The sequence below is a fragment of the Vitis vinifera genome, chromosome 9 (genome assembly GCF_030704535.1).
Source record: "Vitis vinifera cultivar Pinot Noir 40024 chromosome 9, ASM3070453v1".
In the NCBI taxonomy this organism is placed as follows: domain Eukaryota; kingdom Viridiplantae; phylum Streptophyta; class Magnoliopsida; order Vitales; family Vitaceae; genus Vitis; species Vitis vinifera.
In genome coordinates, this window is record NC_081813.1 from 23,959,222 (window position 1) to 23,973,607 (window position 14,386).

At 34.7% G+C, this 14,386-nt stretch overlaps 2 protein-coding genes across 4 annotated transcripts; both read left to right on the top strand.

The window, feature by feature from the left end:
* Positions 1–1,305: 1,305 nt before the first annotated feature.
* Positions 1,306–9,059, top strand: LOC100244458 (myb family transcription factor PHL6). 2 transcript variants are annotated; one of them, XM_010656928.3, is made up of 8 exons: positions 1,306–1,706; positions 3,680–4,805; positions 5,344–5,557; positions 5,748–5,824; positions 5,925–5,964; positions 7,537–7,609; positions 7,728–7,797; positions 8,518–9,059. In XM_010656928.3, exons 2-8 carry the CDS (start codon positions 4,119–4,121, stop codon positions 8,863–8,865), a joined length of 1,509 nt encoding a protein of 502 aa, XP_010655230.1. In that variant the 5' UTR covers positions 1,306–1,706; positions 3,680–4,118; the 3' UTR covers positions 8,866–9,059. The 2 variants fall into 2 exon arrangements, with proteins under 2 accessions (XP_010655230.1, XP_002269813.2); XM_002269777.5 differs by having other exon boundaries at positions 1,493–1,706; positions 4,068–4,805.
* Positions 9,060–10,295: 1,236 nt separating this feature from the next.
* LOC104880410 (uncharacterized) lies at positions 10,296–13,810 on the top strand. 2 transcript variants are annotated; one of them, XM_019222396.2, is made up of 2 exons: positions 10,296–10,669; positions 11,800–13,810. In XM_019222396.2, the coding sequence occupies exon 2, from the start codon at positions 12,209–12,211 to the stop codon at positions 12,911–12,913; it is 705 nt and encodes a 234-aa protein (XP_019077941.1). In that variant the 5' UTR covers positions 10,296–10,669; positions 11,800–12,208; the 3' UTR covers positions 12,914–13,810. The 2 variants fall into 2 exon arrangements, with proteins under 2 accessions (XP_019077941.1, XP_019077942.1); XM_019222397.2 differs by lacking the exon at positions 10,296–10,669 and adding an exon at positions 10,727–10,915.
* The last annotated feature ends 576 nt before the right edge of the window (positions 13,811–14,386 follow it).

Genomic DNA, 14,386 nt, shown 5'->3' on the forward strand with positions numbered 1-14,386 from the left:
CTTTATGCTTCTTAAAATATGGATAAATTAGAAAGGAAGTGTCGGACCACAAATTAGGTTCGATCATTGAATGTTGGTTTTAATATTTTAAACATGATGTATATATATATATTTTTAAAAAATCAATTTAATTTAATTTTTATAATTTTTTTCTCCATTCAACACATAAAATAAAAATGAAAATTCCCTTATTATAAAAATATATGATAATTTAATTAATTTATCTATAAATCAAATTCATTTTAATAATTGAAAGTTGCCATGATTGTTTTGGAAGAGAGGGGGGCCTCCCACCACCACAAGTTGGGAAGTAGGGACAAGGGATGACATAAGGAGCATCATGAAAATGGAGAAAGCATCAAAATTTTTATGGTCCATTCATGCTTTTGTCACCTACCAACTCCAAGACCATACAATTTGAGTGTTGAAAAGGTGATATGGAGCACATAGGAACTAGTTTGGCCTTGTGTTCTTTGAAGGGGTAATTGAGCTCTATTGCCATGTTAGTGTATCACCCTCCACCATTTATTTATTTATTTAGCACCCACTTGTGGTATCTTTTAAATTTTGTGTTTGAACACTAAAAGTGGAAATATTTTTTATTTTTCAAAATATTTTGTACCTTTAAAGATAAAGTTATTTGAAAGTTGTATCGAATACAACTTTAAATATGACGTTCGGATATGAAATTATAAGAGTGGAAATCATTTAATTAATGTTTTTTTTTATAGATATCTAAAAATTACCTTTTTAATATTCTAGTAAAACTCATGAGATCATCTATAAAATATATAATTTCTAAATATAAAATCATGGGTTTAATTAAATTAGGGATGAAAACGGGGTAAATTTTTTTTCTACCTGTTTTGTCTCATCCCTAAAGGGATGAAATTTCATCGAATTTGAGTATTATCTTGTCTCACCCTGATTCAATTATATATAAAATTTAATTAATTTAAATTTTATTTTCTTATTTTTAATATATATAATAAAATACTTTAAAAGTAAGTTATAAAAAATTATAATATTTTAATTATTTATAAATTATATTTATTTTAATATAATTAAAAAAATAAAAAATTTAATTAAAAAAAAAAGTTAAACAATAGGAGCCGGGGGTTTAAGTTTTTTTAATGAGATATGAAAAGGAAATATTTTGAATAATCAGAACAAAGTTGGAAGAGTTGACCCTCCGTTCCCTTTAATATCAAAGAGGTATTCATGGAAAGGTACAATCCATCAACTTACATGGTATGTAAATTTAGGTGGATGTTTTATGCATTAAAGTATTTTTCACTGTGGAGATTGGGAATTCAGCACGTAACTCTTGGGTAACATTACAATTTTTCCCAAAATAATGGATGACTGTTACTTGTTTAATGGATTTCGTTCAGTGAATTGACCCAGGAATGAAAGACATGTCAAATCAGGAGGAAGTTAAGAAATTTGATTAAGGAGTCGTTGAAGTATATACGGAAGTGGTGGGTAATGATTAACGAACGAATTCTTTACCTAAGAAGAAAGGCCGGCTCTATAAATGAACTCATATGATTGAGCCGGAGCCGCCTTTGGAAATCTGAAGAGATTCAACAACTCTTCTCACTTCCCAGATATTATCTCCATCCACTCCGTGCTTATCCCTTTCTGGGTTCTTACTTTCTCCTCTTCAACCTCCAATCTTCGTATTCTCTTCACGCTTTTTCTTGGTATGTCAATTTTCATGAATTACTGTTATATTATTTTGTTTTTGTTTTTATTTGTAAAATTTGCATCTTTGTTGTTTATGAATTTGATTTTTCTGGAATGTTTTCCAAGTTTGGGAAGCTCTGGATGGTTCTGAGGTCGTGATACAATGTTTCTTTTTTGGCTTTAATGGAGGAATCTTTGGAAATATTCTGTATTTGGGGTGGAATTAAGATGGTGGTAGAAGGTGGGGTGTTGATTAAAGCTCACTGAGCTGCTTGATTGCCAAGGGAAGCCTTGAAAAATGTGGTCATGGGCAATGGGTTTCTTGGTTTGTTTTGTTCAGTAAGGTGGCATCAGGAAGTTTTAGAAGAGTTGGGAGTCTATTACAAGTCTTAGCAAAATTTCTGTACTGGGGTGGGATAGGAATGGTGATAAAGATGGGGTGTTGATTAGAGCTCTACGAACTGCTCAATTGCCAAGGGAAACCTCAAAAAATGTGGTGATGGGCAAGGGGTTTTTGGGGTTTGCTTTGTTCTGTAAGACGGCATCTGGAATTTTAGGAGGCTTGGAGTCTATTATAAATCTTTGGGCAATGGGTTTTTCGGGTTTGTTTGGTTCAGTAAGATGGCATCTGGAAATTTTAGGAGTTGGAGTCTATTACAAATCTTTGGAAATATTCTGTGTTGGGGTGGGATTAGAATGATGGAAAAGGTGGGGTGTTGATTAAAGCTCAGCGAGCTGCTTAACAGTGAAGGCAAACTTAGAATAATGTGGAGATGGGCAATGGGTTTTTCGAGTTTGTTTTGTTCAGTAAGGTGGCATCTGGAAATTTTAGGAGAGTTGGAGTTTGTTATGAATTCCTTGCGTGTGGATTTTAGAACGTTTGTGGCATTAATCTTTCTCTCTCTCCAAGAGCTTGGAGCAGAAGCTATCTAGTTATTGTTTTTCTCTTTGGTGATTTGTCCGCAGAAAATATCTCGGGCGATTTGAGAATTTTCAAATGAGGATTATATAGGCTATTGCACTAAAGATAGATGGTTAACAGATCTGTAGAGTTGAATATGGCTAAGGGAAAATTTTTTTGGGGCTTGGGAAGCAATGGGGTTGAAGAAACTAGTGCCTATCCACACAAATAAGATTGGATTCTGTTTACTAGTATTGCTCTGCATCAACAAGGAAGCACTAGGGAGCTACTTGTATTATTTGTGGAGCCAGATTGCTTTTGCTTTGGGGAGCCATGCAATTTCTACAACCTTAGTGCAGCTATCATTCTTTTCTCACCCCCCTTGACTTGTGTTCTGTTTAGTTTTCCTCCCAACTTAAATCAAATTACTTCTTTCTGCAGGTGCATTTATTGGTCTTTGTGGTACATGATTGCACCATCACAGTCAATTTCCCCAGTTTTCCACAATTCATGTTGCATCTAGCTTCTCGTAGATCCACTCATCCTTTTCTTCCATGATTGATGTTTGCATCACCACTTTAGCTTTTCTAGTTTTTTGGACTTATTATGTTGATTTCGATCATTCAGAAGCATAAAACAGAGCTGGTCTTATGATTGTCTCAGTAAAGAACTTTTCGTCATATCTGTCCCTCTCCCTTTATGGCTTTAAATAGTTCTAACTCAGAATTGAATTGACCCTTAATCTAGTTTCATTTGCCAAAGTAGATCTCCAGCAAATATTCTTCATGGGATCTATCTTGAACCATGTGGGAATTAATGTTATTTATTCTTTTGAATATGCTAATTACTAGAAATTTGTAGCTTAGGTGAATAGTAATAGAGTCCACACTTGGTTTATTTGTTGCTCTATCCTTCAAAACATTACGATTACTTAGATGAGGTCAAAACAGTTTTGCTGGACTAGGATACTGACTTGTCTTATATTTTGTTAATTGAATTACTACATGGGTATTAAGTGTTTTAATGATTCCTTGTTAGTGTTACCTGATGAAATGGTCCTCATTGCTTAGCTGGTGGCCGGTTTTACAGGTCCTGTACCAGAGAAGACTGTTTGCTATACATTTAGTATACTCGTCAGTTCATGGTTGGAGCCTTTTGCCTCCGAATTCCTGGATTAATTTCTCTCTGACATTGAATTGAACAGAATTCCCGGTTGATGGGTTTCTGTTTCTGAAATTGGTGGATATAGCGGGGACAAATATTCTTTTGTAGGAAGAAGTGTTATGGCATTTCTTTTCTCATTCTTTGTTATTGAAATATGACTCCTGCATAGATATGGAGATTGTTTTGTGTTTCTTGCTGGATTTTTGACTTTATCAAAACTTAAATCTTGATTACATTTGGATACTTTGTCATTGACCTGTAACTTAATTGAAACTCCGCCACCTATATCTTATTATAGTTATCAAATTGAAAGTTTTCTGCAGAACTGTAGCAAATTGCAGCCTTCAGTTTGGCAGGTGGATGAATGGTTTTTCTCCCTTCTGAGACCATGAATCACCATAGTGTTCTATCTGCAAAACAAACAGAGTCTACTAAAGGTTTTACTCAGTCTTACTGTGCTGCAGTATCCCCAATTCATAACTTACTGAATGTCGAGTTAGAAGGTCAAAATTCATTCAAGAGTGATTGTTCATCTTCACATTCACGTTTTACTCAAACAGAATTACCTGGTCCCGCCAATTTCATGCAAGCATCTGTAGTTCAGCCCCAGAAGCTTTGCTCAAAATCTGGACCATATAGCTCTGTGTCTTCTGATACTGATGCTCAATATCCCAAATGCACATTTTCTCGTTCTTCTGTGTTTTGTACCAGCTTATACCTGTCATCTTCATCAAGCACTGAAACCCATCGACCACTTGGAAATCTTCCATTTCTTCCTCATCCATCAATGTCCTACCAGTCCATTTCTGCTGTTCATTCAACAAAAACTCCATTTTTGAGTGGGGATTCAAGCGGTTTATATGATGAGGGGAATTCAGAGGATATGATGAAAGGCTTTCTCAATTTGTCCAGTGATGCTTCAGATGAGAGTTTTCATGTTATGAATTGTGCAAGTGACAATATAACATTTTCAGAGCAATTGGAGTTGCAGTTTTTGTCTGATGAACTTGATATAGCTATAGCTGACAACGGAGAAAATCCCAGACTTGATGTAAGTGCATTTTATTTGGGAATATTTTTTGGTTTTCTAATGATATATTTTCAACTCTGATTAAACATGCAAAGTATAAGAATGGCACCATAATGCCACCACTACCCTAAGTCAACCTGATTGTTTAGACATGTGATTGCCTTTTTCTTTTGGAATCACCATTTGGTGATAATCTAGAAGGATGGATTGAATGAGATGTTTAGAGGTTTTTTGTTTGGGTTAAATTTAAAATAGAAGATCTCAAGGAGGGTGCAGTTAAATGCTGTTGGGACCTGCCTCAGGTGGCAAGGGGACGGTGGTGGGAGTTGAGAGTTTCCAAGTTCTATTTCATGAACCCAAAAGGGAAAGAAAACATCACCTGTCAAAACAAAAAAAGGAGGGGACAATTAAATAAAGTAGAAAATTTCGAGGGACTAATAAACATACAAAGGTTTATTTTGCTTATGTACCGTATATTCTGTGTGCCACTCTAACTGTTGCATAATCTTCTGCTGATTAGTTCCTTGCTTTTTTTGTTGTTGATGTTCATTTTGTTCAGGAAATATATGAAATGCCTCAAGATTCATCAACACCAGCCATGGCATTAGGACTGACAGTCAATCAAAATCATCAATCTGTTGCACCATCTACTGATGCTTCATCAGGTCAACCCTCTCCAGGGGCTGCTGCTGCACACAAGCCAAGAATGAGATGGACCCCTGAGCTCCATGAGCGTTTTTTAGAGGCTGTCAATAAGCTTGAGGGGGCTGAAAGTGAGTCCAATATTTTTTCTGTTAGGCAAGTGGGGCTTAGTGTTTACTTCATTGCGGGAAGATGAGTGTATGACTAATTCTGTAGTTTCAATTGCAATAACAGTAATCAAGTTGGATATGAATAATTCATGAGTTTATAACATTTTTTTTCCTGTTTTACGAGGCTTACCTATTTTGCTTTGGAATGTAGAGGCAACACCAAAGGGAGTATTAAAGCTTATGAATATTGAAGGTTTGACCATTTATCATGTGAAAAGCCACTTACAGGTATCATTCTGAATTTATTTAGTGGGTTACATTAAAATCAAATCCAGTCTTACTCAGTTTGAGTTTACAGTGTTATATGTCATTTTTTTTTGTTTTGCAGAAATACCGGCTTGCTAAGTATATGCCAGAGCGAAAGGAAGGTAATTAATGCATTAGGAAGGAGTCATATTGCCATCATCAATCTTCAGAAAAGGAAAATTCACTATTATTATTGATATTAACATTCGACCATTTTTGCTTTTCTAACACATTTTTTCTTAGCCTTGCCTTCCTGAGAGACCTTAATTATCTTCATGCTCTTGTTGCCACTGGTGTTTCATTTTGCATGTTGAGGTCATCTAAACAAACAGTCCATTATCTACTAGCATGCTTGAAAAACCATTAGATCTTTGTAATAGCTGCTCTAACCTTATGAGTGTTTTTCATAGTTTTTTAATTTTCTAATTCGCAAGTTTATTGAGAACTGTATGATGCTCTTTTACATGTAATGTATGAGCCCTACTGTTAGATTTCTTATAATTCAGTCAATTAGCATTCTCTTTGCTTGCCTCATCAGTCATTCGTGTTTACATATTCATGATGGTTACCCATTTTATGAACATTATGGTAGCTGGTTTCATTATAAACTCACATTCTGATGTTTAAAAGAAGTGTTTGGTAGCAGTATCATACACCTAAAATTGCTGCTTTCTTGAATTATCATGGGCTGAACAACATTACAGTGGGACATTTTCCTTTGTGCCCAATGTTTATATTGCATTTAACATATAACAAGAATAGGCACAGGTTTTAGAATTCTTTGGAGCTTAGAATACGTTCAAGTGCCCATAGGAAAACAAGTTTGTGCATAGAGTTGTTAAAGGTGATTTCTTTGTTCCCCTTTTATGTTTTCTCCTCGGTTTATGCCTTATCCATGGTGCTGCGAGGCAAGACTTACAAAGCAGAGGGTGGAATCTTCTTGAGTATTGGTTGGGTGGAAATGCCTGCCTATTGAGAAATATGAGTTATAGGACTGCGTGGTTTAATTATTTAGGGGTTAGAGTCTCTCTCTCTCTCTCTCTTGTTGTTTGTCCTGGTGAAGCGTATATTTATCTATTTTTGACACAAAAAAAACCATTTCATTGTGTTGAAGTAGTAAATACAAAGAATGACGAGAAATCCTTTGAACATGTCCACAATCCTTGGAATATGTTTATCAAAGAGGGCAACTTAATGAGACCTGCCATTTTTGGGAAATGTAGTCAGGTCTAGTCATGCATCATGGTTGTCGATATGGGCATTTGTGTCACTATAGGATTTGCTCTAGCAGCATGTAGTTGATCTTGGCACAAAGATGTTTAGATCAAGAACTGTGATACTCCTCAGGGCGTGATCTTGACTGTTACTAATTGAAAGCTTTCTACCTTCCTGGGGAAAAAAGAGTCTGAATATGTGTAATCAATGGTAACAGTGTTTCCATCATAGTGTTCTTTGCATCTCATAGTCCAACTATTATTTTCCATTGTAAAAGAAAAATTTTGTGCTCATACTATAAAAATACTTGAAACTCTGGCTTAAATTTTTCTATGTTTTTCAATTTTACTGTTTCTTTTAGGCATTTTGGAAGTGACATTTTTTATTTTTCAACTAGAATGGCCTGGTGTCTCTTTCAATTGATTATATTTACTAAAATATTTCTGAATCCCTGTAAATGTTTGCTTTTATGTTTTAAGACAAGAAGGCTTCTGGATCCGAAGAAAAGAAAGCTGCTTCAAGTAACAATGAAAGTGATGGAAGGAGAAAAGGGTTCGAGACCATCTTTCACTCTTTTTCTTTCTTCTCTATTGTTATCTTTTTTGTCATAAAATAAATGAAACATTATTATTGTCATTTATTTGTTTTTTGTTTATCTTACTTGATGTAGGAACATTCAAATCACTGAGGCTTTGCGCCTGCAAATGGAAGTTCAAAAACAGCTTCACGAACAGCTTGAGGTATGTTCTATGGTCACTTCGACTGTTGATGTACTGAACTTTGACTGTATCTACAAAGGAATTTTACCCCAAAAGTGAAAAACAAAGAAGGAATTCTTAAAAATTAAAGGGCAAATATTTTTCCTCTTAACAAGCTTTTTGAGAAAGAACTAAAGAGTTTTGCAGCATTGTTGTCTTGATTTCCAACGAAACTCAAGCAGTTTTACTATTGATGCTGATGAAACTGCAAAGTTCTAGGAGAATACATGAATTAAAAGCTGCAGAGTTTTGGAACCTTTTTTCTCTGCTTGTGGTTGTTTCTCCCAAAAAGGTACGAGGAGAGGAGATTCCTATCCATGATTTCAGACAAGTTGATTCTGAAAATATCTCTTTGAAGAGAAGTGATTTTAACCTTCTTTATATTATGTGTTTGGTTGAATACCCTTCTCGTCTGCCCAGTCACGTGTTTTATTTTTAAATTTTTTCTTATTTTTCTCCATTCTCTATCTGGTATGGATCACTTCTTCATCCTTGACCAAGTTAAATCAGTTTGGCTGTGGTCATTGATGTTCTCTCATTGATTTTACTTCCATTTTTACGACCCTTTTTAGTGTCTTTCCTATTCTAATACCACTCTTTTTCTTCTGAGAAGAACAAGAAACCGAACTTGATTGATTCTTCATAGCTGGCTGTCTGCAGCATACTTTGTCATTGATTTAATTCGTTCTTCCTTTGGCACAGGTGCAAAGGACTCTTCAGTTACGCATAGAGGAGCATGCAAGGTACTTGCATAAGATCTTGGAAGAACAACAGAAGGCTGGCAGTGCCTTGATCTCTCCTCCAAGCTTGTCATCACCGACTAGCCCTCACCCAGATTCTGAAAGGCAGCCTTCTTCTCCATCAGCTACCACCACTCTCCCCCAACCAGCAGAGTGCAAAGCTGATTCCTCATCACCTCCACCATCAAAGCACAAAGCTGCTACTGAAACTACCGACTCTGAGCAGCAAGCATGCTCGAAGAGATCCCGTCTTGAATCCAACCCAGAACCAGTTTCAGATGAGGCTGTGGTTGAAAATCCCAGCCAGTGATCTGAAACTCTATTTTTCTTAGCATTTGTAGGTATTCCAAGCTCTTGTAAATAAAGCCAAAACCCCATGTAAATTAGTAGGTAGAAGTAGAACTGAGTATTTGCTTGGTCTGTATGATTGAAATTAGCTACTTGGGTGAAAGAGAGTGGCTCTCTTATTGGATGAATTTGTTGAATGGAAGCTTATTTTGTTCAGATTGTTGAATTTTTGGCTGAGTTTGTGAATTATTTAGATTTGGAATGAGTTTCTATGATTTCTTCATTTTTTTCCCAATAAAAATTTTCAAATTTTTTTCCATCCAGATATGTGGAAAATTCTATAGCAGTGAAGAAGTTACACATCAAAGTTTCTGTTCATAATGCTCATGTCTTTATGTGCATGTATATACATCTAATATTGATAATATATACACTAAATTGTGTTTTTTATTAATAGAATATGCATTAATATTAATATCATGAAATATGGTTTTTTTTTTACTATATATATAATTATTTATTTTATTTTACTACTTATTAATAGAATTTTTTTTTGTATTCCATTTATTGCTATGTTTAAATTCTATATTATATTTATGGAGAAGGATGAACAAATATTGGTGGAATTTCAATACCCCTATAGAATGTTTGGTTTCAGAAAAACTTGAAGAAAAATATAAGGGAAATAAAATATAAAGAAAAAGTATAAAAATAAATAAATAAATAAATTTGAAGTTCATAAATTATTATTGTTATTATTATTTTTATGAGGAAGGAACCTTTTATGAACAAACCCACACTCTATAAGACTTCTTGTAACAATCAACACAGAGTAAATTCAAAGTATCCATAAATTATTTTTTATTTACTTCTTCAAATTATTTTATTTATTTTAAGTTTTAACTCATTAAAATAAAGATTAAATAATTTAAAAATGTATAAGTTTTTAATTAATTTTAATTTCTTTGATTTTTTTCATAAGACAACAAAATATGAGAAAAAATATTTTATTTAATATTTTTTTTTCTTTCCTTATATTTTTTTTAGAATCAAACAAAATCATAATGTATGTACAGAGAAAAATGGTCAAATATTAAAAAAAACTTACAAATATTTGAGCCAGTAAAGAAGGATTTTTGAATTTAAAAATTATATTTTTGTTTCAATGGAAATTTGAAATTACCTATTTTATAATAAAGATAACATAATAGGTAAATTAGCATTAAAAGTAAAAAAAAATATTTATGGAGGAGATAAAAATCTCTATTTCATTTATCATTATTAATTAATTAATCAATAAAAAAATGAAGTATAATTAATTTAATTTTACAAAAATGGGAAAGATTGAGGAGAGAGAATCTCTGAATCTCTAAAATTTGTTAATAAAAAATTAATTATTTTTATTTCTCTTTTTATTTATTTTGTCCTCTCAACTCTCAAGCAGTCCATTAAAAAACCGATTGCATTTACTCTGCTGAATTGGATTTGGGTAAACAAATTTGGAAAAGGCTGTCTTGGATAAAATTGCCGATTCTTTTTTCCCTTAAAAAGAGGATGGTGAGTAGGACTGTAGGAGGGAAATTCAGGGTTGAAAAAGTATAAAATCCATTGAAGGAGTTGGGAAAAAATGCAGCGAGTGAAGAGAATATCTCAGAAAAAGAGTGATGGGTTGTGGAAGATGATGGGTTTTGGGTTTTTTTTTTGGTACATTGGCATAGCCAAAACCAGTGGCTGAGCAGGTTGTTTTGGCACTCTGTGTGACCAAATCTTCGGTTACAGGAGCATTGAATGGTTTTAGAAGTGGGTTATCAGATTTCACAAAGTGGGTAGGTCTCTTTTTCTTTCCTTTTCTCTATTTTTCTCTCTTTCTCTCTCTTTTCTCTATCTCTGAAGCATGCAAACAGACACTTGTACAAAGCCCACAGAAAACACCAGTAGGGGTTGTTGAGAAAACTCCTCCACCCTAGTTTATAACGCCTTCTCCTTTTCTTCTTCTCCTTCTCTGTTTCGTTCAGCCTCTGCCGCCGTTCTGTTCTATTCTTGTTTACCTTGTTTGCATTTTCATTCCTCAGGTTATTTATTTATTTTATAATTTTCATCGTGATTTTTTTTTTTTGGGCTTGTTGGTCCGTGTATGATTTGTATGTATAGTAGATTGATCCCATTTGATTTTTTTTTTCTTTAGTAATTTTTTTTGTAGTGCCTTTTGCTTCTTGTTTCATCTATTCGATCTGTTTTAATGTCTGTGTTCTGTGGACTCTCTATGGATTGAAAATCTGGAAGAGGGTTCTTCCTGGTATTGTTTAAAATGGACAAATAGTTGATTTTTCCGATTCCTGTCATTTTAGGGATTTGGGGGAAAATGGGCAGAAAGGAAAAGACAATGTTGAGAAGAGATTAAGGAATAATTTCAATTTTCTTTAAATTTTTTGTTGTTTTACTTTCTACTTTTCTCTCTTTGATCCAAATGGAGCCTTAGATTTGTGGTTCTTCGCCAGTATTGCAGTGGGGATGGTGGTGCCAACATGAAGTATTTTGTTTGTGAATCAAAAAAGGGGAAATGAACAATGATGTGAGACTTTTTATTTGAAATGGATTCTCTGAGGCGACTGACTTCCATCAGCCAGCCTTAATCATTAAATAGCATATTGGGATTAAATTCTCAGATTACCCTCTATAACAAGCAATTTTTTTTTTTTTTTTTTTTTTAAAGTGGATTAGAACACATATTGTTGGCGCTCTTCAATGTTTTTGATTTTCATCATCGAACTTGATACTTTTGGTTTTGTTTAGCTCTTCTTTGGGTTAATAATTTTGTTTAAACCTGGGAAAATAATGTATTTCCTTATTATTCTGTTTCAAGAACTATAGTCGATTTAGCTTATTAGTAATATTTGTCTTTTGCTTTTTTATTCTTTTGAAGAAACTTCTAAAATTCATTGCAATGGTTTTGCAGGCCAAGCTTGGTGGAATAATTGATTCCAGAGTGTGTTCATTTAGGACTCTTGACTGGTTCGCCTACAAGACATATAATCTACATTAGGAGTTATGACTGACCTGTTTAGGATTTTTTAATCAAGGAAAATGGCTGCAACTATTGTGGTGAAGTGGTGAGTGGCTTTATCAGGGGGGTATATCACATTGTGGATCAGTTCCTGCTATGTTAAGGAACTAATGAAAGAAAAGGTACTTGAGCTGAAAAGAGGGAATCTCGGCAAGGAAGTCGAGAAATTAAACCAACTCGATCTTCCCTCAAAGAGGAAGTCTTCCCTTATATCAAAGAATGTCAAGCAAAGAAAAGTTGGAAGTATTCCGAATGCTGGTTTAGATGGTGGAAAGCATGCAAACAAAGACCCTGTAATGAAATGGTTTCATTTTCAGTTTTAAGTATGGGTTCAAAAAGATCTAGCTGTGACAGGGAGGGAGAAGATATACTGGTAAGCCAAGCTAAGAAACGCGTTGGCAGATTTTTGTATGAAATGGGCACTGATTTTAGTGCTGCAACCCCTACAAGCCCTTGTGGAAAGATTAATGGTATCCACAGTTGTCATCAGGTCGAGTATGAGTTTCTTAGCCATCAGGAGTTGAAAGGTTGGATCGTTTGGGATGAGGTGAAAGAGATGCTAGATCATGTGCATGAGATTATAGATACATGCGCAACCACAGGGTGTAGCATTGTAGTAGATGGGTGGAAGGATGAGAAGGGAAGAAACTTGATGAACCTCCTTGTTGATTGCCCTCGGGGTCCAATTTGTTTTAGATTATGTGACATTTCTACCTTGTCTGATGATGTGGATGCCTTGGTGGTGTTGTTTGAACAAGTTATTGCAGAGGTCAGGGTTGAAAATGTTGTGCAAATCGTCTCCCATTCTGTGTCAGAATGTATGGCAGCTGTGGGCAATAGTTTGATGGGCAAGTACCCAACATTGTTTTGGACAGTTTGTGCATCTCATTGCATAGAGATGATATTGGAGAAGATTGGGATGATGGGCACCACTAGGGAGATATTGGATAAAGCGAAGACCATTACAAGGTTCATACACAGCCATGCAATGGTTCTAACCTTATGAGGAATCATACACTTGTCCATGACCTTGTGAAACCCTCGAAGAGCAAGCCAGCAATCCCATTTTTGACTTTACAAAATATAGTTTCAGAAAAATGTGGCTGGAGAAGATGCTTATCTCATCTGAGTGGAAGACCTCTTACTGGGCTTCCAGGAGAGATGGGAAGGGGGTAGCTGATATAGTGGTGGATCCCTCTTTCTGGAATGGAGCTGAGACGGTTCTAAAGCCAACTGTTCTTCTGGTGGGCGTGCTATGCTCGATCATTAGGGGTGATAAGGGACAAATGTGTTACATATATGAAACAATGGATGCAGTGAAGGAAGATATTGCAGTGGAATTTGAAAATAACGAATCTCAATGCATGCGCTTCTGTTTCTGTAGTGGGTGTTAAAGTACAAACATGCTACTGACCATATCTCATTTTGGATCCGCCCATTGGGTACGATACACTCAATACAACAGTTAATTTTTCTATCAAAATTAACTTCTATATTGAGCTTATGGTACCCAATGGGCGGATCCAAAATGAGATATGGTCACAACTTGACCATTATTTTGATTTTGGGATGGGGAGAGCCATTGACAGAAGAAATGATATTCATCCAGGTTAGAGAAATATAATCCCTTTGATTGTCCAGTTCTGCGCATCGGAAATGGAACTATTAGATGAGTTGCTATTTACATGTATGGGAAGTTTTGAATTAATTCCATAATTTTTATAAATATTATCTTGTATAGCTATCATACAAGTGTAATAGCCATGTTCTAAAAATATGGTTGTTATTGGAATAGGATAGTTGTGTTTCCTTATTTGAATGTGATTTAGTCAATTATTGTATATGATTTAAGGCCTTGTAATAATTCAGAAAAATAAAAGATCATTTTCCTCCTTTTTCTTCATGGTATCAGTGCCAATTGATGCCAGACATGTTTTCAGAGAAAAGCTTCTTTGAGTCTGGCCTTCATCATCATTGATATCTTCCTCCTCCATCTTTATTTTCAGAATCTTTCACTGATATTCTCCTTAAGAACTCTAATATCCCAGCCTTAGTTGTTATCATCTCGGCTTGTTCTGTCTTTTTCTTTCTCAGATTCAATTCCTGTCCTAATTACCTAGAATATTAGAAATATTAAAACTATTACTGTTGCTAATTCTATATAGAACCTGGGTTCAATTTTCTAACGAAAACCCTACCTTCTAAATCACTACCACAAAATTGAATTGCTTAAACTTCATGGATGGGTTTTAATGACCTAAGCTATTCCCAAAAACCAATGGAAAAATGAAATACATGTTAGGCACTATGTCAGGATCCTAAGTTTTAAGTATGGGGGCTATAAAATTCAATGGTGATGTCCTGGTTAATTCACTCAATGCTCCCATGAATCAGTAAGACCTATATCTTACTGGCCTCTGCCAAGGACATTTGGAAGGTAGTCACTCAAACATATTTGAAGAGTATGAACTGAAGTGAC